Genomic DNA, 25,674 nt, shown 5'->3' with positions numbered 1-25,674 from the left:
CGAGCCACTGCGGCCATCACTCTCTCAGCTTTGATGGGCCACAAATAAAACCGTGGCTCGTGGGTCTATAACCACATCCATAACCCCCCCACCCCCACCTTGCGAGCAAAACATTTTAGCTGCCCCCCTCGTGACAGCAAAGAGAACCATTTTTAGTTTAAAAGTTAATTTCCTGCAATTCTACACATTTTGAAATAGGGTGGAGGCAAATGTTTGCAGTTTTTAATATGATAACTAATTCGACCATGCTTACTACAAGTTTAGATAGCTGGCCACTAGACTAATTTACCAATCAACATTACATTTTCGCTGACCTGGGCTAATTGAGTAACTGCTGATAATTGGACCTTGTGTATTCTATTATTCTAGCTCTCAACAGGAAGTTGGTCCACGGGCAAAAGGGGGCTGCAGTTACCCCTCCCTGCTCTACACGCTCTCTCCTCCTCCGCTGACGATATCTAGCGTCCTGCCCAGTCAGCTCTGGGGGGGGGGGGTACAGGGTAGGGTAGGGGAGGGGAGGGAATGGCCGGCAGGGATGTAGCTCAGTTGGTAGAGCATGGCGTTTGCAACGGCAGGGTTGTGGGTTCGATTCCCACGGGGGGTATGATTTTTTTTTTTTTATAATAATAATGTATGCATTCACTACCTGTAAGTCGCTCTGGATAAGAGTGTCTGCTAAATGACTAACATGTAAATGTACTCTTTGCCTGGTCCAGTCACGTGCCCCTTCAGATTTGTACTGTTTTAACATTTTCAGATGTTAAATTAATTACTGAACTTACTTTTTAAGCACACGTGCATGATGCCATTGGGTAGGTGGATACCATTACTCAGGTGAAACGTAACCACGTGTAAGAGAATGTTAATGATTAATTGTGCCCCGCCCCCTCAGCCCTCAGGCATTCTAGAACTGTCAGTCAGTCCTCTGGAATCCAGTGGAATCTTTGTTTCGTTGTTGTATCATGTTGTTTTCCTGTCCGTCACCAGGCTGTCACCGTGTCTGACTGTGATTACACACTGGGATTACTAGGAGATCAACTATGTGGTTGTTTTGTTTCAGTTTCCTAATCATGACCAATATTGATTCATCATTGGCCCATCCCTGATGATATCATGGGAAGATCTTAGGGGTGAACTTTGACATTCAAATGTATTTATAAAGCCCTTTTTACATCAGCAGATGTCACAAAGTGCTATACAGAAACCCTGCCTAAAACCCCAAACAGCAGCAATGCAGATGTAGAAGCACAGTGGCTAGGAAAAACTCACTAGAAAGGCAGGAACCTAGGAAGAAACCTAGAGAGGAACCAGGCTCTGAGGGGTGGCCAGTCCTCTTCTGGCTGTGCCGGGGGGAGATTATAACAGTATATGGCCATTAAGGCCAGATTTTTCTCCAAGATGTTCAAACGTTCATAGATGACCAGCAGGGTCAAATATAATAACAGTGGTTGTAGAGGTTGCAACAGGTCAGTACATCAGGAGTAAATGTCACTTGGCTTTTCATAGCCGGGCATTTAGAGTTCGAGACAGCAGGTGCGGTAGAGAGAGAGAGTTGAAAACAGCAGGTCCGGGACAAGATAGCACGTCCGGTGAACAGGTCAGGGTTCCATAGCCGCAGGCAGAACAGTTAAAACTGGAACGACCAGGTGGACTGGGGACAGCCAGGAGTCATCAGGCCAGGTAGTCCTGAGGCATGGTCCTAGGGCTCAGGTCCTCCGGGAGGGGAGGGAGAGAGGACCAGGTGGACTGGGGACAGCCAGGAGTCATCCGGCCAGGTAGTCCTGAGGCATGGTCCTAGGGCTCAGGTCCTCCGGGAGGGGAGGGAGAGAGGACCAGGTGGACTGGGGACAGCCAGGAGTCATCAGGCCAGGTAGTCCTGAGGCATGGTCCTAGGGCTCAGGTCCTCCGGGAGGGGAGGGAGAGAGGACCAGGTGGACTGGGGACAGCCAGGAGTCATCAGGCCAGGTAGTCCTGAGGCATGGTCCTAGGGCTCAGGTCCTCCGGGAGGGGAGGGAGAGAGGACCAGGTGGACTGGGGACAGCCAGGAGTCATCAGGCCAGGTAGTCCTGAGGCATGGTCCTAGGGCTCAGGTCCTCCGGGAGGGGAGGGAGAGAGGACCAGGTGGACTGGGGACAGCCAGGAGTCATCAGGCCAGGTAGTCCTGAGGCATGGTCCTAGGGCTCAGGTCCTCCGGGAGGGGAGGGAGAGAGGACCAGGTGGACTGGGGACAGCCAGGAGTCATCAGGCCAGGTAGTCCTGAGGCATGGTCCTAGGGCTCAGGTCCTCCGGGAGGGGAGGGAGAGAGGACCAGGTGGACTGGGGACAGCCAGGAGTCATCAGGCCAGGTAGTCCTGAGGCATGGTCCTAGGGCTCAGGTCCTCCGGGAGGGGAGGGAGAGAGAGAGAGAATTAGAGGGAGCATACTTAAATTCACACAGGACACCAGATAAGACAGGAGAATAACACCAGATATAACAGACTGACCCTAGTCCCCCGGCACATAGACTGTTGCAGCATAGATACTGGAGGTTGAGACGGGGGGGTCGGGAGACACTGTGGCCCCGTCCGACGATGCCCCCGGACAGGGCCAACCAGGCAGGATATAACCCCACCCACTTTGCCAAAGCACAGCCCCCACACCACCAGAGGGATATCAACAGACCACCAACCTACTACCCTGAGACAAGGCTGAGTATAGCCCACCAACCTACTACCCTGAGACAAGGCTGAGTATAGCCCACCAACCTACTACCCTGAGACAAGGCTGAGTATAGCCCACCAACCTACTACCCTGAGACAAGGCTGAGTATAGCCCACCAAGTATAGCCGATGAAGATCTCCTCCACCGCATTGCCCTCTGACTCACTGGAGGCAGGTCACATTCTTATTTTACATTTTACATTTTAGTCATTTAGCAGACGTTCTTATCCAGAGCGACTTACAGTTAGTGAGTGCATACATTTTTCATACATTTATTCATACGATTTTCATACTAGCCCCCCGTGGGAATCGAACCCACAACCCTGCCGTTGCAAGCGCCATGCTCTACCAACTGAGCTACAAGAGGAGCCCTTATGATGTCATAGAGACTGAGTGAGTCTCTCCAGGTCTTGCCCAACTCCATATTGAACCCTGACCCCTAGCCCCTACAGAATGTACTCAGAGTGGCACCCCTAGTCTCTTTGTGAAGACTAAAAGCTATTTAATAAGTGTAAAGAAATATGGCACAGATGTAATTTATTATACCAGATGGTACCATATTGATACCGTAGTATTGCTTATACTTACAGTAGCCATTCCTTTCATATGCTACTGTCTAGGGGTTCAGTTAGTTGTTGTTTTCCTCTGAACAGGTAGACCACAGTGAACCTCCTACAGCCCCTCCTCTCCCCCCTACAGACCCTCCTCTCCCCCCTACAGACCCTCCTCTCCCCCCTACAGACCCTCCTCCCTCCTCTCCCCCCAACATACCCTCCTCTCTCCTCTCCCCCCTACAGACCCTCCCCTCTCCTCTCCCCCCTACAGACCCTCCCCCCTCCTCTCCCCCCTACAGACCCTCCCCTCTCCTCTCCCCCCTACAGACCCTCCTCTCTCCTCTCCCCCCTACAGACCCTCCCCCCTCCTCTCCCCCCTACAGACCCTCCTCTCCCCCCTACAGACCCTCCCCCCTCCTCTCCCCCCTACAGACTCTCCTCCCTCCTCTCCCCCCTACAGACCCTCCTCCCCCCCCCCCCCAACAGACCCTCCCCCCTCCTCTCCCCCCTACAGACCCTCCTCTCCCCCCTGAAGGTCACCACATTGTGTTCTCTGGAGCTGGATGCCAGTGGGTTCAGTCCCCATGAGGGTATTTTACTGATTTAAATAAATACTACCCATGTTCGGTTAGTTTCATCAGTCCCAAAGTTAGCCAACAAACAACTCCAACACAAATACGTGATACATGAATACTTTATGGTGCCAAAATATGGGTCAATAGATATTCCTTGGGCAGCCAAGTTGAATGAATTAAAAACGTTCTGTGTAAAAGAGCTTTAGTTTTCCCACCATAAGCCAGACGATCAGACCTATAACTTGAGCCTAGATTTCACCACAGACGTTAACACGACATTTACTTTATAACCAGAAGTGTAGAACTTACACCTACTGTCGTCGTGTCAACACGGGAACATTTAGTTACACTGTGTCACCAGTGTTGAGCTCTGATTTCAATATTTCACTACTGAGATCAGATTCCACTAGCTGACATCACTAACATGATTCCTCTCTCCTTCCATAGTGAAGACCTACACACGCTCACACACACCCGCATTCATACACACGTCTTGGAAGGTAGAGCAAAGATCACCTGTCCCGTAATGAACCTGGATGACTGCTCTAGCTATGTGTTAGAGTAGCTGATATCATTCTATTGTTTTGTCTTAGTTAAACATTACCTTTTTTAATGTAAATATTTAGAACACACACACACACCTTTTTAGAACACCACAGGACAGCTCGTCCAATGACGTTGCTCAACCACAAGGTCACATGACCCGGTGAGTACCTAGGAGACTCGCCACGTAAACAAGCTTCACCTTGCTGAGAAAGAGCTCTCCCCGTGACTCACCGTCAGACTGCGGTCATGTGGTCTCCATGGTAACATGAGAACACCGGGTAGACACCTGGGCTGAGTCCCAAGTGGAACCCTATGCCCTACATAGTGAGCCCTATCGGGTCAAAAGTAGTGCGCTGTATAGGGAATAGGGTTTCATTTTGGAGGTGGGTCAGGTCAGTTCCGTCCTGTATTTAACTTTATCAACACAGGATGTTGTTACATGTAAATATGGAGGTCAGTATCAGCGGATTGGTCCAGGGTTCTTCAATAGGCGGCCTGTGGGTCATTTTATTTGGCCCGCCCCCATTTTTCTGAGCAAAGAAATAACTATGTGTATACATTATAAATATGCAGTGCAATCGGAAAGTATTCAGACCCTTTGACTTTCCCCATTTTGTTACGTTACAGCCTTATTAAAAATGAATAAAATTGTCTGTTTTTTCTCATCAATCTACAAACAATACCCCATAATGACAAAGCAAAAACAGGTTTTTAGAAATGTTTGCAAATGTATAAAAAATAAAAAACTGAAATCACATTTACATGAGTATTCAGACCCTTTACACAGTACTTTGTTGAAGCACCTTTGGCAGCGATTACAGCCTTGAGTCTTCTTGGGCTTGGCACACCTGTATTTGGGGAGTTTCTCCTGCATCATCTTGGCTGTGTGCTTAGGGTCGTTGTCCTGTTGGAAGGTGAACCTTTGCCCCAGTCTGAGGTCTTGAGCGCTCTGGAGCAGGTTTTCATCAAGGATCTCTCTGTACTTTGCTCCGTTCATCTTTCCCTCGATCCTGACTAGTCTTCCAGTCCCTGCCGCTGAAAAACATCCCCACAGCATGATGCTGCCACCACCATGATTCACCGTAGGGATGGTGCCAGGTTTCCTCCAGACATGACGCTTGGCATTCAGGCCAAAGAGTTCAATCTTGGTTTCATCAGACCAGAGAATCTTGTTTCTCATTGTCTGAGAGTCCTTTAGGTGCCTTTTAGCAAACTCCAAGCGGGCTGTCATGTGCCTTTTACTGAGGAGTGGCTTCCGTCTGGCCACTCTACCATAAAGGCCTGATTGGTGGAGTGCTGCAGAGATGGTTGTTCTTCTGGAAGGTTCTCCCATCTCCACAGAGGAACTCTGGAGCTCGGTCAGAGTGACCATCGGGTTCTTGGTCACCTCCCTGACCAAGGCCCTTCTCCCCCGATTGCTCAGTTTGGCCGGGCGGCCAGCTCTAGGAAGAGTCTTGGTGGTTCGAAACTTCTTCCATTTAAGAATAATGGAGGCCACTGTGTTCTTGGGGACCTTCAATGCTGCAGACATTTTTTGGTACCCTTGCCCAGATCTGTGCCTCAACACAATCCTGTCACAGAGCTCTACAGACAATTCCATCGACCTCATGGCTTGGTTTTTGCTCTGACATGCACTGTCAACTGTGGGACCTTATATAGACAGGTGTGTGCCTTTCCAAATCATGTCCAATCAATTGGAGTTACCACAGGTGGACTCCAATCAAGTTGTAGAAACATCTCAAGGATGATCAATTGAAACAGGATGCACCTGAGCCTCATAGCAAAGGGTCTTAATACTTATGTAAATAAGGTATTTCTGTTTTTTATTTGGAATACATTTGCAAAAATGTCTAAACCTGTTTTCGCTTTGTCATTATGGGGTATTGTGTGTAGATTGATGAGGAAAATAATTAATTTAATCCATTTTAGAATAAGGCTGTAACGTAACAAAATGTGGAAAAGTCAAGGGGTCTGAATACTTTCCGAATGCACTGTACACGGTAGTGATGATGATCGAAGAAAATTCTCTCAGGAGATGATGGGGTCGGCATTTGATGGTAAGGTATTCCAGATTGGGAGAACAAAAGGCCTTGAGTTCCTGGTACATTACCACAATCACATTCTTCCTGTCCACACGATGGACGGAGAACCCTATTGGCTGAATGGATGTGGACAATATATTCAGATAGAGCCATGATTCTGTAAAACAGAAAATGTTACAGTCCCTGATATCTCTCTGGAAGGAGATCCTCGCCCTGAGCTCGTCTACTTTATTGTCCAGGGACTGAACGTTAGCGAGTAATATACTCTGAATCAGTGGATGGTATGATGCCTGTCTGGCTAGTGCCCAACTTCTTCTTCCTCTTCTCCATCCCTCGGGTCAAACAAAAGATCCAGGTCAGGGAAGTCGAATTTCTGGTGAGTGACAGCCAATCTAATATCTCAGTTATTTTCAGCTGTAGGTAATAATACAAGAAACATTCTGAGCAAATAATGTACGAAAAAACATTTTTAAAAACAATAATACTGCAATAATATTATAATAATAATAATAATGCTAGGAGCTAGAAACAGGGGGACTTTTTCCCGACATACAACACAACTGATTGGCTCAAATGCATTAAGAAGGAAAGAAATTCCACAAATTGAATAACTGGCAAGAAGAGCAAGAGGACCATTCCCATGCTGCCAAAGGTACAGAGGCAGGATGGGATGGCTGGGGGTGGGGTGGGGTGGGTGTAGGCTCTCTTGAACAGAGAAAGGTAATGTAATGTACACTACCGGTCAAAAGTTTGTGAACACCTACTCATTCAAGGGTTGTTCTTTATTTTGACTATTTTCTACATTGTAGAATTATAGTGAAGATATCAGAACTATGAAATAACACATATGGAATCATGTTGTAACCAAAAAAGTGTTAAACAAAGCAAAATATATTTTATATTTGAAATTCTTCAAATAGCCTCCCTTTGCCTTGATGACAGCTTTGCACACAAAACTAAACTAAAAACCTGTTTTCGCTTTGTCATTATGGGGTATTGTGTATAGATTGATTGAGGGGGAAAAAACTATTTAATCCATTTTAGAATAAGGCTGTAACGAAACAAAATGAGGAAAAAGTCAAGGGGTCTGAATACTTTCCGAATGCGGCGTACATGTAAATGCCTGGAATATTTCAATTTTGGAGAATCTCTTATACAATGGGTTGAAGTTATGAGGAGGAACTTCTTGATGCAATTAAAGCCGTTAAGTCCGGGAAAACTCCAGGGCTGGATGGCAATTACTGGAAACAATAGAACACTATGAAAAATCTGGGAAACCAGGCCTGCTATTCATAGCTGACTTTGAAAAGGCTTTTGATTAAGTACGACTGGAGTTTATATATAAATGCTTGGACATTTCAATTTTGGAGAACCCATAAAATGGGTTAAAGTTATGTATAGTAACCCTAGGTGTAAAATAGTAACTAATGGATACTTCTCAAAAAGTTTTTAACTGTCAAGAGGAGTAAAACAAGGTTGTCCACTATCAGCATATCTATTTATTATGGCCATCAAAATGTTAGCTATTAAAATCAGATCCAACAATAAAATCGAGGGGCTAGAAATCCAGGGCTTAAAAACACACTGTATACGCTGATGATGACACTGACTCACCAGCAGAGACTCACTGATATATATAGAACACTATGGACTCACCAGCAGAGACTCACTGATAGATATAGAACACTATGGACTCACCAGCAGAGACTCACTGATAGATATAGAACACTATGGACTCACCAGCAGAGACTCACTGATAGATATAGAACACTATGGACTCACTGATAGATATAGAACACTATGGACTCACTGATAGATATAGAACACTATGGACTCACTGATCGATATAGAACACTATGGACTCACTGATAGATATAGAACACTATGGACTCACTGATAGATATAGAACACTATGGACTCACTGATAGATATAGAACACTATGGACTCTCTGATAGATATAGGACACTATGGACTCACCAGCAGAGACTCACTGATAGATATAGAACGCTATGGACTCACCAGCAGAGACTCACTGATAGATATAGAACACTATGGACTCACCAGCAGAGACTCACTGATAGATATAGAACACTATGGACTCACCAGCAGAGACTCACTGATAGATATAGAACGCTATGGACTCACCAGCAGAGACTCACTGATAGATATAGCACACTATGGACTCACTGATAGATATAGAACACTATGGACTCACTGATAGATATAGAACGCTATGGACTCACTGATAGATATAGAACACTATGGACTCACTGATAGATATAGAACGCTATGGACTCTCCAGCAGAGACTCACTGATAGATATAGAACACTATGGACTCACTGATAGATATAGAACACTATGGACTCACCAGCAGAGACTCACTGATAGATATAGAACGCTATGGACTCACCAGCAGAGACTCAATGATAGATATAGAACACTATGGACTCACCAGCAGAGACTCACTGATAGATATAGAACACTATGGACTCACCAACAGAGACTCACTGATAGATATAGAACACTATGGACTCACTGATAGATATAGAACACTATGGACTCACTGATAGATATAGAACACTATGGACTCACTGATAGATATAGAACACTATGGACTCACTGATAGATATAGAACACTATGGACTCACTGATAGATATAGAACACTATGGACTCGCTGATAGATATAGAACACTATGGACTCACCAGCAGAGACTCACTGATAGATATAGAACACTATGGACTCACTGATAGATATAGAACACTATGGACTCACTGATAGATATAGAACACTATGGACTCACTGATAGATATAGAACACTATGGACTCACTGATAGATATAGAACACTATGGACTCACTGATAGATATAGAACACTATGGACTCACCAGCAGAGACTCACTGATAGATATAGAACACTATGGACTCACCAGCAGAGACTCACTGATAGATATAGAACACTATGGACTCACTGATAGATATAGAACACTATGGACTCACTGATAGATATAGAACACTATGGACTCACTGATAGATATAGAACACTATGGACTCACTGATAGATATAGAACACTATAGACTCACTGATAGATATAGAACACTATGGACTCACTGATAGATATAGAACACTATGGACTCACTGATAGATATAGAACACTATGGACTCACCAACAGAGACTCACTGATAGATATAGAACACTATGGACTCACTGATAGATATAGGACACTATGGACTCACTGATAGATATAGAACACTATGGACTCACTGATAGATATAGAACACTATGGACTCACCAGCAGAGACTCACTGATAGATATAGAACACTATGGACTCACCAGCAGAGACTCACTGATAGATATAGAACACTATGGACTCACTGATAGATATAGAACACTATGGACTCACTGATAGATATAGAACGCTATGGACTCACTGATAGATATAGAACACTATGGACTCACTGATAGATATAGAACACTATGGACTCACTGATAGATATAGAACACTATGGACTCTCCAGCAGAGACTCACTGATAGATATAGAACACTATGGACTCACTGATAGATATAGGACACTATGGACTCACTGATAGATATAGAACACTATGGACTCACTGATAGATATAGAACACTATGGACTCACTGATAGATATAGAACACTATGGACTCACTGATAGATATAGAACACTATGGACTCACTGATAGATATATAAACTATGGACTCACTGATAGATATAGAACACTATGGACTCACCAGCAGAGACTCACTGATAGATATAGAACGCTATGGACTCACCAGCAGAGACTCACTGATAGATATAGAACACTATGGACTCACTGATAGATATAGAACACTATGGACTCACCAGCTGAGACTCACTGATAGATATAGAACACTATGGACTCACCAGCAGAGACTCACTGATAGATATAGAACACTATGGACTCACTGATAGATATAGAACACTATGGACTCACCAACAGAGACTCACTGATAGATATAGAACGCTATGGACTCACCAGCAGAGACTCACTGATAGATATAGAACACTATGGACTCACTGATAGATATAGAACACTATGGACTCACCAGCAGAGACTCACTGATAGATATAGAACACTATGGACTCACTGATAGATATAGGACACTATGGACTCTCTGATAGATATAGAACACTATGGACTCACTGATAGATATAGAACACTATGGACTCACTGATAGATATAGAACACTATGGACTCACTGATAGATATAGAACACTATGGACTCACTGATAGATATAGAACACTATGGACTCACTGATAGATATAGAACACTATGGACTCACCAACAGAGACTCACTGATAGATATAGAACACTATGGACTCACTAGATATAGAACACTATGGACTCACTGATAGATATAGGACACTATGGACTCACCAGCAGAGACTCACTGATAGATATAGGACACTATGGACTCACCAGCAGAGACTCACTGATAGATATAGAACACTATGGACTCACCAGCAGAGACTCACTGATAGATATAGAACACTATGGACTCACCAGCAGAGACTCACTGATAGATATAGCACACTATGGACTCACCAGCAGAGACTCACTGATAGATATAGAACACTATGGACTCACTGATAGATATAGAACACTATGGACTCACTGATAGATATAGGACACTATGGACTCACCAGCAGAGACTCACTGATAGATATAGAACACTATGGACTCACCAGCAGAGACTCACTGATAGATATAGAACACTATGGACTCACCAGCAGAGACTCACTGATAGATATAGAACACTATGGACTCACCAGCAGAGACTCACTGATAGATATAGCACACTATGGACTCACCAGCTCCCACTTTCTCCTGTTGTGCTATTTACGAACAAACACATGACTGGCTCAACTGTTCTGGGAAACGACGGTAAGCTTCATAATGTAAAATAATGTGACCGGTGAAATGAAGAACGCGATCTGCTTCATCTCCTAACATATTGCACAATTTGACTGCAGGTATTTACTTTTTAAGTAGCTAAAAAATATTCAGATTGGTTGAAAAACGTCAAATAAAGAATTTTGACGATTTTGAAAAACCATCCAGTGCCTTTTTCCAAATTCCTTCGTATACGGAATACCGCCCAAGCCTAGTAATGGACTATGGCCAAAGCTAGAAACTACTGCACATTTGAGGTTTATTCTCTTGTAGATTATGGAAGCTTTAGAAGGTTCTAGAAGTTCTAGGCTGATGGACTGCGACCCAAAATGGGGTGGTTCCCAGCCCCAAATCATTTATTTGGTTTAATAGCAGTGTGTACCTCTCAATGAACAAATCTAACTCCTCTCCTCCACAGTCTCCATCATCTGCTGTGTCTTCATGTTGTTCCTGTTCCTCTCTGAGCTGAAGGGATTCATAGCCACTGAAATGTAAGTACGTACACACACACACACACACACACACACACACACACACTCACACACACACCACCTCTACCTCCACTGACACATTAAATACTAAAAATACCTGACGAGCACATTATTTCCTGTGGTTTAAAACCCATAGAGAGGAGATTCAGTGGAAGTTAATAAAACAGTATCTTTATTGTTCTGGCTCTTGGTCTTCATCTGGGGTTTTCCCTAAAACACACAGACAGAAATAATCCCAAATCCAGATGTCAGAACAGACATCACTCATAGCCAATGAACTGTAAGTCCAATACACCAATATATCTCCTGTCTTAACCACAGATCATGGGTTAGGTTAGTTGTACTTGGCTATCCTAACCCTTAACTATTACGGTGACGGCAACATACTGTATCTGACTCCAAGTCAGTGGTTAGGGACACCATCCACTCTCTTTATCTGTATATGGATCCCCATTAGCTGATGCCATGACGACATCTAGTTGACAGCTAATCTTCCTGGGGTCCATACACACATCAAAAATACATTACAGACGTAAGACTTTTACCATTTACAATGTTGGTTAGGGACATAATCTATCCTTCCAATGCTAGACAAATCAGTGTTGGTTAGAGACATCATCTATCCTTCCAATGCTAGACAAATCAGTGTTGGTTAGAGACATAATCTATCCTTCCAATGCTAGACAAATCAGTGTTGGTTAGAGACATAATCTATCCTTCCAATGCTAGACAAATCAGTGTTGGTTAGAGACATCATCTATCCTTCCAATGCTAGACAAATCAGTGTTGGTTAGAGACATAATCTATCCTTCCAATGCTAGACAAATCAGTGTTGGTTAGAGACATAATCTATCCTTCCAATGCTAGACAAATCAGTGTTGGTTAGAGACATCATCTATCCTAAAAATGCCCAAAATCTAATTATTTCCTGTCTGTCATCTTATTTCCTTTTCTGTTAAAGACACAACAAAGAAATAAATGTAACGAGTGTTGATCATGAATGAGGATGTCTTGTGTTCATTATGATGCTGTGTGACGCGGCTGGTGCCATAACCAACATGGAGACATCTTTTGGACAGGATATTAGGCTGTGAGATGAGGAGGGAGGGGGCGGACAGCTTCTCTGTACTGGGTGAGATGAGGAGGGAGGGGGAGGACAGCTTCTCTGTGCTGGGTGAGATGAGGAGGGAGGGGGAGGACAGCTTCTCTGTACTGGGTGAGATGAGGAGGGAGGGGGGGAGGACAGCTTCTCTGTGCTGGGTGAGATGAGGAGGGAGGGGGAGGACAGCTTCTCTGTGCTGGGTGAGATGAGGAGGGAGGGGGAGGACAGCTTCTCTGTGCTGGGTGAGATGAGGAGGGAGGGGGAGGACAGCTTCTCTGTACTGGGTGAGATGAGGAGGGAGGGGGGAGGACAGCTTCTCTGTGCTGGGTGAGATGAGGGGGAGGACAGCTTCTCTGTGCTGGGTGAGATGAGGAGGGAGGGGGGGGAGGACAGCTTCTCTGTGCTGGGTGAGATGAGGGGGAGGACAGCTTCTCTGTGCTGGGTGAGATGAGGAGGGAGGGGGAGGACAGCTTCTCTGTGCTGGGTGAGATGAGGAGGGAGAGGGGGAGGACAGCTTCTCTGTACTGGGTGAGATGAGGAGGGAGGGGGAGGACAGCTTCTCTGTACTGGGTGAGATGAGGAGGGAGAGGGGGAGGACAGCTTCTCTGTACTGGGTGAGATGAGGAGGGAGGGGGAGGACAGCTTCTCTGTGCTGGGTGAGATGAGGAGGGAGAGGGGGAGGACAGCTTCTCTGTACTGGGTGAGATGAGGAGGGAGGGGGAGGACAGCTTCTCTGTGCTGGGTGAGATGAGGAGGGAGAGGGGGAGGACAGCTTCTCTGTACTGGGTGAGATGAGGAGGGAGGGGGAGGACAGCTTCTCTGTGCTGGGTGAGATGAGGAGGGAGAGGGGGAGGACAGCTTCTCTGTACTGGGTGAGATGAGGAGGGAGGGGGAGGACAGCTTCTCTGTGCTGGGTGAGATGAGGAGGGAGAGGGGGAGGACAGCTTCTCTGTACTGGGTGAGATGAGGAGGGAGGGGGGGAGGATAGCTGGGGGTGAGTCAGAACATGCTATTGAAAGGGATCTCAAACTGTACTCTCATGAAGATGGTTTACCTCTCCCACTTACTGCGTGTTCCTTGAAAGATGCTCTTTGTTGTATAACTTGAATGCTTGGTGTATCTAACCATTGTCTGCCTCTCTCTCCCCCCAGTGTTAATGAGCTGTATGTTGACGACCCTGATAAGAACAGTGGTGGGAAGATTGATGTGAGTTTAAACATCAGTTTGCCAAACTTACACTGTGATTGTGAGTATATTATCCGTACATATCCACTGTTATACACTGTATTACTGTCTGACTGTACTAACTTTATATAGGTCATTATTAATACATCCGTACGTATCCACAATGTACACCTCTCAAAACATTGTCACCTTTCTGACTGGATTTGACAGTATTTTATGTATTTGAATAATACAAGTTCTACATTTGCTTTATGGGTGGTGCGTGACCCTCGGGTGGCAGCACATACATGCTAAGTGATTTCAACGGGGCTTTCTCCATTCTGATTGTTTTAAACTGTTCAATTTAACTTCAACCAGAAGTTGATCTCATTTGAGATCATTTCCACCCTACCACGTTGGGTTGCAGGGTATGGGCAAACATTCTAGGCCTTATTTCTAACCAGATATTGCGATTTGACTTGCAATTTAGATCAAAACACTTGGGTGGCCTCCCGAGTGGCCCAGCGGTCTAAGGCACTGCATCGCAGTGCTTGAGGCGTCACAACAGATCCGGGTTCGATCCCGGGCTGTGTCGCAGCCGTCCGCGACCGGGAGACACATTTGGCCCAGCGACGTTCGGGTTAGGGGAGGGTTTGGCCGGCAGGGATGTCCTTGTCCCATTGCGCTCTAGCGACTGCTGTGGCGGGACGGGCGCATGCACGCTGACTTCGGTCACCAGTTGTACGGTGTTTCCTCCGACACATTGGTGCGGCTGGCTTCCGGGTTAAGACATTGGTGCGGCTGGCTTCCGGGTTAAGACATTGGTGCGGCTGGCTTCCGGGTTAAGACATTGGTGCGGCTGGCTTCCGGGTTAAACGAGCAGTGTGTCAAGAAGCAGTGCGGCTTGGCAGGGTCGTGTTTCGGAGGACGCATGGCTCTCGACCTTCGCCTCTCCCGAGTCCGTTCGGGAGTTGCAGCGATGGGACAAGACTGTAACTACCAGTTGGATATCACGAAATTATGGAGAAAATGGGGTAGAAAGTAAAATAACAATAAAAAAAAAAACACAGATTATTATTCAAATTCTATAGGATGAATGTAATACTGGGTACTTTGAATCCAGTGTTGACATGACAACGAATGAAGAGGCCAGGGAGGCGTTCACATAACACTAATAGGATCTCTATGGAGGCGTTATTGTGACAGGGTAGGAACCAAAGTGTTGGTCAGTGTTTCCCAGGTGAGTGACCCAAACTGGCCCTCTGGGGTAATACAGATTCTCTAATATCAGGGGCACTGTATGACAGTCTATTCCCTACATAGTGCACTATGGGCTCTGGTCAAATGTAGTGCACTATGGGCTCTGTGTGTTGGTCATGTCTATGTACTGGCTGTGTGTTGGTAATGTCTATGTGTTGGTCATGTCTATGTACTGGCTATGTGTTGGTCATGTCTATGTACTGGCTGTGTGTTGGTCATGTCTATTTACTGGCTGTGTGTTGGTCATGTCTAAGTGTTGGTCATGTCTATGTACTGGCTATGTGTTGGTCATGTCTATGTACTGGCTATGTGTTGGTCATGTCTATGTACTGGCTGTGTGTTGGTCATGTCTATGTACTGGCTGTGTGTTGGTCATGTCTATGTGTTGGTCATGTCTATGTACTGGCTATGTGTTGGTCATGTCTATGTACTGGCTGTGTGTTGGTCATGTCTATGTACTGGATGTGTGTTGGTCATGTCTATGTACTGGCTGTGTGTTGGTCATGTCTATGTGTTGGTCATGTCTATGTGTTGGTCATGTCTATGTACTGGCTATGTGTTGGTCATGTCTATGTACTGGCTGTGTGTTGGTCATGTCTATGTACTGGCTGTGTGTTGGTCATGTCTATGTACTGGCTGTGTGTTGGTCATGTCTATGTACTGGCTGTGTGTTGGTCATGTCTATGTACTGGCTGTGTGTTGGTCATGTCTATGTACTGGCTGTGTGTTGGTCATGTCCAACACACAGCCAGTACATAGACATGACCAACACACAGCCAGTACATAGACATGACCAACACACAGCCAGTACATAGACATGACCAACACATAGACATGACCAACACATAGCCAGTACATAGACATGACCAACACATAGACATGACCAACACATAGACAGTACATAGACATGACCAACACAGACATGACCAACACACAGCCAGTACATGGACATGACCAACACACAGCCAGTACAGAGACATGACCAACACACAGCCAGTACAGAGACATGACCAACACATAGACAGTACATAGACATGACCAACACAGACATGACCAACACACAGCCAGTACATGGACATGACCAACACACAGCCAGTACAGAGACATGACCAACACACAGCCAGTACAGAGACATGACCAACACATAGACAGTACATAGACATGACCAACACATAGACAGTACATAGACATCACCAACACATAGCCAGTACATAGACATGACCAACACACAGCCAGTACAGAGACATGACCAACACATAGACAGTACATAGACATGACCAACACATAGCCAGTACATAGACATGACCAACACATAGCCAGTACATAGTCATGACCAACACATAGCCAGTACATAGACATGACCAACACACAGCCAGTACATAGACATGACCAACACATAGACATGACCAACACACAGCCAGTACAGAGACATGACCAACACACAGCCAGTACATAGACATGACCAACACATAGACATTACCAACACACAGCCAGTACATAGACATGACCAACACACAGCCAGTACATAGTCATGACCAACACATAGCCAGTACATAGACATGACCAACACATAGACATTACCAACACACAGCCAGTACATAGACATGACCAACACACAGCCAGTACATAGACATGACCAACACACAACCAGTACATAGACATGACCAACACATATACATGACCAACACATAGCCAGTACATAGACATGACCAACACATAGACATGACCAACACATAGACAGTACAGAGACATGACCAACACATAGACAGTACATAGACATGACCAACACAGACATGACCAACACACAGCCAGTACATAGACATGACCAACACACAGCCAGTACAGAGACATGACCAACACACAGCCAGTACATAGACATGACCAACACATAGACAGTACATAGACATGACCAACACATAGACAGTACATAGACATGACCAACACACAGCCAGTACATAGACATGACCAACACATAGACATGACCAACACACAGCCAGTAAATAGACATGACCAACACACAGCCAGTACATAGTCATGACCAACACATAGACAGTACACAGACATGACCAACACATAGACATGACCAACACATAGACATGACCAACACACAGCCAGTACATAGTCATGACCAACACATAGACAGTACACAGACATGACCAACACACAGCCAGTACATAGACATGACCAACACATAGCCAGTACATAGACATGACCAACACACAGCCAGTACATAGACATGACCAACACACAGCCAGTACAGAGACATGACCAACACATAGACATGACCAACACATAGCCAGTACATAGACATGACCAACACACAGCCAGTACATAGACATGACCAACACACAGCCAGTACAGAGACATGACCAACACACAGCCAGTACATAGACATGACCAACACATAGACAGTACATAGACATGACCAACACATAGACAGTACATAGACATGACCAACACACAGCCAGTACAGAGACATGACCAACACATAGACATGACCAACACATAGACATGACCAACACACAGCCAGTACATAGACATGACCAACACATAGACATGACCAACACACAGCCAGTACAGAGACATGACCAACACATAGACAGTACAGAGACATTGAATACTACAGTGAATACATAGTATGCCTTACATAGTAGTATACTACATCTTGACCACGTCATTGTATTGAATTAACAATATGTTTCTCCTTCCCTCTCACACATTTCTCCATGACCTTATATGTTCTTTATCTTGAGTTATGAGAGATTTTGTTGCCAGGTGACTCACAAAGTAACATAGTTATTTTATGATTGTTCCAAATTCCATTTTGCAGTTCCATGATGAAGAAATATCAGTTTCAACCCATTTATCTCTTCAGTCAGTATTACATATTTCTTCTTCAGTTATATTGTTCTTCCAGGGCTAACGCCTCCTTCCTCCCTGGAACGACCGTTACAGATACTTTAACAAGCGAAGACTTGATCTCTGACTTCATGGAATAAGAAATGATTAATATAATGATCCTGTCATCATTTTCCTTACTGGCCTGACATAGGAGAGAAAGAAAGAGTCATTTTAAATGTCAAGTCTGAATAGCAACAAGTTTTAATGACTCCAACTTGGTGTTGGTCTCTGAATAGAGAACCAGGGCATGACATCACACTCTCTACTTCTATAAATGTCTATTCAATATTTATCCCCCCCCCCCCCCCCCCCCTCCTCTATTTTGGGACATTGTGAAATATTAAGCCTGAAGTAGAAGTACATTACTTTTCTCCTACAGCCTTCTACAGCCTTCTACAGCCTTCTTCTCTTTATAAATGTCATAATTCTCAACTTCCTTAAATGTGTATTGAAATGGCTGACTTTTCTCCAGCCTTTACAAACATGTACATATAAAGGGAAATCTGAATGACATCATTCTCTACCCTCCTTTTTTAAATGTGTATTTTGAAATCTGAAATGGAGAGAGGGTTAACTTTTCTCCGGCTTCTAGCTTACAAACATGCAGCTATATCTATATCCATACTGGATTGGACCCGGGCTGTATTTTAGGAGCTGGCGTTGGAGCAGATGGTTTTAAACTTGTCATCTCAACTACCAGCAGTCGAAGGTCACTCTGCATGTGGATAGACACCAGACCCCCTCTCTCTTCAATTCAGTTTAAGGGCTTTATTGGCACGGGAAACATACAGTTGAAGTCGGAAGTTTACATACACTTGGAGTCATTAAAACTTGTTTTTCAACCACTCCACAAATTTCTTGTTAACAAGCTATAGTTTTGGCAAGTCGGTTAGGACATCTACTTTGTGCATGACACAAGTAATTTTTCCAACAATTGTTTACAGACAGATTATTTCACTTATAATTCACTGTATCACAATTCCAGTGGGTCAGAAGTTTACATACACTAAGTTGACTGTGCCTTTAAACAGCTTGGAAAATTCCAGAAAATGATGTCATGGCTTTAGAAGCTTCTGGCAGGCTAATTGACATCATTTGAGTCAATTGGAGGTGTACCTGTGGATGTATTTCAAGGCCTACCTTCAAACTCAGTGCCTATTTGCTTGACATCATGGGAAAATCTAAAGAAATCAGCCAAGACCTCAGACAAAACATTGTAGACCTCCACAAGTCTGGTTCATCCTTGGGAGCAATTTCCAAACGCCTGAAGGTACCACGTTCATCTGTACAAACAATAGTATGCAAGTATAAACACCATGGGATCACGCAGCCGTCATACCGCTCAGGAAGGAGACGCGTTCTGTCTCCTAGAGATGAACGTACTTTGCCGCGAAAAGTGCAAATCAATCCCAGAACAACAGCAAAGGACCTTTTTTATTTTATTTAACCTTTTATTTAACTAGGCAAGTCAGTTAAGAACAAATTCTTATTTACAATGACGGCCTACACCGGACAAACCCGGATGACGCTGGGCCAATTATGCGCCGCCCTATGGCACTACCAGTCACGTCCGGTTGTGATACAGCCTGGAATCGAACCAGGGGGTCTGTAGTGACGCCTCAAGCACTGAGATGCAGTGCCTTAGACCGCCACTCGGGACCTTGTGAAGATGCTGGAGTAAACAGGTACAAAAGTATCTATATCCACAGTAAAACAAGTCCTATATTCACATAACCATAGGGCGGCGCACAATTGGCCCAGCGTCGTCCGGATTTGGTCGGTGTAGGCCGTCATTGTAAATAAGAATTTGTTCTTAACTGACTTGCCTAGTTAAATAAAGGTACAATTAATTTAAAAAAAAAAAAAAAAAAAAAACTGAAAGGCCGCTCAGCAAGGAAGAAGCCACTGCTCCAAAACCGCCATAAAAAAGCCAGACTACGGTTTGCAACTGCACATGGGGAGTAAGATCGTACTTTTTGGAGAAATGTCCTCTGGTCTGATGAAACAAAAATATACAGTGGGGAGAACAAGTATTTGATACACTGCCGATTTTGCAGGTTTTCCTACTTACAAAGCATGTAGAGGTCTGTAATTTTTATCATAGGTACACTTCAACTGTGAGAGACGGAATCTAAAACAAAAATCCAGAAAATCACATTGTATGATTTTTAAGTAATTAATTTTCATTTTATTGCATGACATAAGTATTTGATACATCAGAAAAGCAGAACTTAATATTTGGTACAGAAACCTTTGTTTGCAATTACAGAAATCATACGTTTCCTGTAGGTCTTGACCAGGTTTGCACACACTGCAGCAGGGATTTTGGCCCACTCCTCCATACAGACCTTCTCCAGAACATTCAGGTTTCGGGGCTGTCTCTGGGCAATACGGACATTCAGCTCCCTCCAAAGATTTTCTATTGGGTTCAGGTCTGGAGACTGGCTAGGCCACTCCAGGACCTTGAGATGCTTCTTACGGAGCCACTCCTTAGTTGCCCTGGCTGTGTGTTTCGGGTCGTTGTCATGCTGGAAGACCCAGCCACGACCCATCTTCAATGCTCTTACTGAGGGAAGGAGGTTATTGGCCAAGATCTCGCGATACATGGCCCCATCCATCCTCCCCTCAATACGGTGCAGTCGTCCTGTCCCCTTTGCAGAAAAGCATCCCCAAAGAATGCTGTTTCCACCTCCATGCTTCACGGTGGGATGGTGTTCTTGGGGTTGTACTCATCCTTCTTCTTCCTCCAAACACGGCAAGTGGAGTTTAGACCAAAAAGCTCTATTTTTGTCTCTTCAGACCACATGACCTTCTCCCATTCCTCCTCTGGATCATCCAAATGGTCATTGGCAAACTTCAGACGGGCCTGGACATGCGCTGGCTTGAGCAGGGGGACCTTGCGTGCGCTGCAGGATTTTAATCCATGACGGCGTAGTGTGTTACTAATGGTTTTCTTTGAGACTGTGGTCCCAGCTCTCTTCAGGTCATTGACCAGGTCCTGCCGTGTAGTTCTGGGCTGATCCCTCACCTTGCTCATGATCATTGATGCCCCACGAGGTGAGATCTTGCATGGAGCCCCAGACCGAGGGTGATTGACCGTCATCTTGAACTTCTTCAATTTTCTAATAATTGCGCCAGCAGTTGTTGCCTTCTCACCAAGCTGCTTGCCTATTGTCCTGTAGACCATCCCAGCCTTGTGCAGGTCTACAATTTTATCCCTAATGTCCTTACACAGCTCTCTGGTCTTGGCCATTGTGGAGAGGTTGGAGTCTGTTTGATTGAGTGTGTGGACAGGTGTCTTTTATACAGGAAACGAGTTCAAACAGGTGCAGTTAATACAGGTAATGAGTGGAGAACAGGAGGGCTTCTTAAAGAAAAACTAACAGGTCTGTGAGACCCGGAATTCTTACTGGTTGGTAGGTGATCAAATACTTATGTCATGCAATAAAATGCAAATTAATTACTTAAAAATCATTCAATGTGATTTTCTAGATGATTGTTTTAGATTCCGTCTCTCACAGTTGAAGTGTACCTATGATAAAAATTACAGACCTCTACATGCTTTGTAAGTAGGAAAACCTGCAAAATCGGCAGTGTATCAAATACTTGTTCTCCCCACTGTAACTGTTTGGCCATAATGACCATCGTTAAGTTTGGAGGAAAAGGGGGGAAGCTTGCAAGCTGAAGAACACCATCCCAACCGTGAAACACGGAGGTGGCAGCATCATGCTGTGGGGGTGCTTTGCTGCAGGAGGGACTAGTTCACTTCACAAAATAGATGGCATCATGAGGAAGGATAATTACGTGGATATATTGAAGCAACATCTCAAGACATCAGTCAGGAAGTTAAAGCTTGGTCGCAAATGGGTCTTCCAAATGGACCCCAAGCATACTTCCAAAGTTGTGCCAAAATGGCTTAAGGACAACAAAGTCAAGGTATTGGAGTGGCCATCACAAAGCCCTGACCTCAATCCTATAGAACATTTGTGGGCAGAACTGAAAAAGCGTGTGTGAGCAAGGAGGCCTACAAACCTGACTCAGTTACACCAGCTCTGTCAGGAGGAGTGGGCCAAAATTCACCCAACTAATTGTGGGAAGCTTTTGGAAGGCTACCCGAAACGTTTGACCCAAGTTAAACAATTTAAAGGCAATGCTACCAAATACTAATTGAGTATTCTGACCCACTGGGAATGTGATGAAATAAATAAAAGCTGAAATAAATCATTCTCTCTACTATTATTCAGACAATTCACATTCTTAAAATAAAGTGGTGATCCTAACTGACCTGAGACAGGGAATTTTTACTAGGATTAAATGTCAGGAATTGTGAAAAACTGAGTTTAAATGTATTTGGCTGTAAACTGTAGCACCTTATTCCATATACAGTGGGGGAAAAAAGTATTTAGTCAGCCACCAATTGTGCAAGTTCTCCCACTTAAAAAGATGAGAGAGGCCTGTAATTTTCATCATAGGTACACGTCAACTATGACAGACAAACTGAGGAAAAAAAATCCAGAAAATCACATTGTAGGATTTTTAATGAATTTATTTGCAAATTATGGTGGAAAATAAGTATTTGGTCAATAACAAAAGTTTCTCAATACTTTGTTATATACCCTTTGTTGGCAATGACACAGGTCAAACATTTTCTGTAAGTCTTCACAAGGTTTTCACACACTGTTGCTGGTATTTTGGCCCATTCCTCCATGCAGATCTCCTCTAGAGCAGTGATGTTTTGGGGCTGTCGCTGGGCAACACGGTCTTTCAACTCCCTCCAAAGATTTTCTATGGGGTTGAGATCTGGAGACTGGCTAGGCCACTCCAGGACCTTGAAATGCTTCTTAAGAAGCCACTCCTTCGTTGCCCGGGCGGTGTGTTTGGGATCATTGTCATGCTGAAAGACCCAGCCACGTTTCATCTTCAATGCCCTTGCTGATGGAAGGAGGTTTTCACTCAAAATCTCACGATACATGGCCCCATTCATTCTTTCCTTTACACGGATCAGTCGTCCTGGTCCCTTTTCAGAAAAACAGCCCCAAAGCATGATGTTTCCACCCCCATGCTTCACAGTAGGTATGGTGTTCTTTGGATGCAACTCAGCATTCTTTGTCCTCCAAACACGACGAGTTGAGTTTTTACCAAAAAGTTATATTTTGGTTTCATCTGACCATATGACATTCTCCCAATCCTCTTCTGGATCATCCAAATGCACTCTAGCAAACTTAAGACGGGCCTGGACATGTACTGGCTTAAGCAGGGGGACACGTCTGGCACTGCAGGATTTGAGTCCCTGGCGGCGTAGTGTGTTACTGATGGTAGGCTTTGTTACTTTGGTCCCAGCTCTCTGCAGGTCATTCACTAGGTCCCCCCGTGTGGTTCTGGGATTTTTGCTCACCGTTCTTGTGATCATTTTGACCCCACGGGGTGAGATCTTGCGTGGAGCCCCAGATCAAGGGAGATTATCAGTGGTCTTGTATGTCTTCCATTTCCTAATAATTGCTCCCACAGTTGATTTCTTCAAACCAAGCTGCTTACCTATTGCAGATTCAGTCTTCCCAGCCTGGTGCAGGTCTACAATTTTGTTTCTGGTGTCCTTTGACAGCTCTTTGGTCTTGGCCATAGTGGAGTTTGGAGTGTGACTGTTTGAGGTTGTGGACAGGTGTCTTTTATACTGATAACAAGTTCAAACAGGTTCCATTAATACAGGTAACGAGTGGAGGACAGAGGAGCCTATTAAAGAAGAAGTTACAGGTCTGTGAGAGCCAAAAATCTTGCTTGTTTGTAGGTGACCAAATACTTATTTTCCACCATAATTTGCAAATAAATTCATTAAAAATCCTACAATGTGATTTTCTGAAATTTTTTCTTCTCAATTTGTCGGTCATAGTTGACGTGTACCTATGATGAAAATTACAGGCCTCTCTCGTATTTTTAAGTGGGAGAACTTGCACAATTGGTGGCTGACTAAATACTTTTTTTCCCCACTGTAAAATGTTCCTGTTTTGATTGATTTAATAGAGTGGGTTAGGTCTGCTCTATACCAAATTAGCATACCCCTGAGTCTCTTACCTGTTTACATTTAACATTTAAAATTTTTAGTCATTTAGCAGACACTCTTATCCAGAGCGACTTACAGTTAGTGAGTGCATACATTAAAAAATAAATAATAATCATACTGGCCCCCCGTGGGAATCGAACCCACAACCCTGGCGTTGCAAACGCCATGCTCTACCAACTGAGCTACACGGTGATAGATATACTCCATGATATATTCTGATCAACTGGTGTGTTCTTGTGTCAGGAAAATAAATACCACATGAATCAGATAATATACCTGGCCATTACAACAGATCAAATATTTTTGACCAAATTCATGGTTAGTTCGTTTTGCCTTTTGTTAGGCAGTATACTGTAAACCTACTGCCATCTAGAGGCCAAAAGGTGATCCTACACCCAGAGTCCACAAACAGAACACAAAGAACAGTCAGTCCATTACGTTCAGCGCCAAGTCCTAGTCTGGTGAATGGAGACTAGATTCAGGTCTTTAGCCTGTATCCCTGTTATCCCCGCATCAATGACAGTCCATCCTCCTAATAACACAACATTGCAATACAAAACCTTAGTGAAATCTCTTGCCAGTAAAACTCTCAATGTACTGTGTGCACTTCCCTGTATCCCCTGCATATGAGAAATAAAGTTTGATTTGATTCATATAAAAATGTTGCATTACATATGCAGTATATTCCTGGGAAATATTACTACCACACCTGGTAGTTTGGTGGATGGGACTACCACCTCTCAGACCTTGTATATTCCAGGATGAGATAGTGAAGGCTTTGTGTTCCATAGCGTCTAGTGTTGTTTTCGTGTGGTTTAGGCTCGGACCATCACAGTAGCTGTGAGCATCTGATACCTACCTCTTAGGTCTCAGGATGGGGGGTTGGGCCTGTTGCTCTGCTCTCTTCTCTTCTCTCTCTCTGTCGCTCGCTCTCTCTCTGTGTCCATCACCCTATTGGGGGGAGAGAGGGAGAGAGGGAGAGAGGGAGAGAGGGAGAGAGGGAGAGCGGGAGAGAGGGAGAGCGGGAGAGCGGGAGAGAGGGAGAGAGGGAGAGAGAGAGAGGGAGAGAGACTGCGATCTGACCACTGTTGTCCATGTCCTTTCTTTCTCTCCTCCAGTGGTGGGTCTTGATATCCAGGATGAGATGGGTCGTCATGAGGTGGGGCACATTGACAACTCCATGAAGGTTCCTCTCAACCACGGATATGGCTGTCGCTTCGAGGGAGAGTTCACTATTAACAAAGTAAGGAGACACAGCTGACCCCCACTACACAGACCTCTGACTGCTAACAAAGGAGACACGGCTGACCCCCACTACACAGACCTCTGACAGCTAACAAAG

At 44.6% G+C, this 25,674-nt stretch overlaps 1 protein-coding gene across 1 annotated transcript in view; it reads left to right on the top strand.

Annotated features, from left to right (window-relative positions):
- LOC311119431 (endoplasmic reticulum-Golgi intermediate compartment protein 1-like) overlaps nucleotides 1-25,575 on the top strand; it is a gene marked incomplete at its 3' end in the record, with an annotated part of 41,491 nt that extends 15,916 nt beyond the window's left edge. Inside the window, exons 3-5 of the mRNA XM_084194125.1 lie at nucleotides 11,775-11,847; nucleotides 14,101-14,195; nucleotides 25,451-25,575. Coding sequence (XP_084050251.1) covers nucleotides 11,775-11,847; nucleotides 14,101-14,195; nucleotides 25,451-25,575 — 293 coding nt within the window. The remainder of the gene's footprint in view (nucleotides 1-11,774; nucleotides 11,848-14,100; nucleotides 14,196-25,450) is intronic.
- Nucleotides 25,576-25,674: the final 99 nt, after the last annotated feature.

This window comes from Coregonus lavaretus (genome assembly GCF_964263955.1).
Source record: "Coregonus lavaretus genome assembly, contig: HAP1_SCAFFOLD_1346, whole genome shotgun sequence".
In the NCBI taxonomy this organism is placed as follows: domain Eukaryota; kingdom Metazoa; phylum Chordata; class Actinopteri; order Salmoniformes; family Salmonidae; genus Coregonus; species Coregonus lavaretus.
Note: the sequence above shows the minus strand (reverse complement) of the source record. Positions and strands in the feature narration are given on the sequence as shown.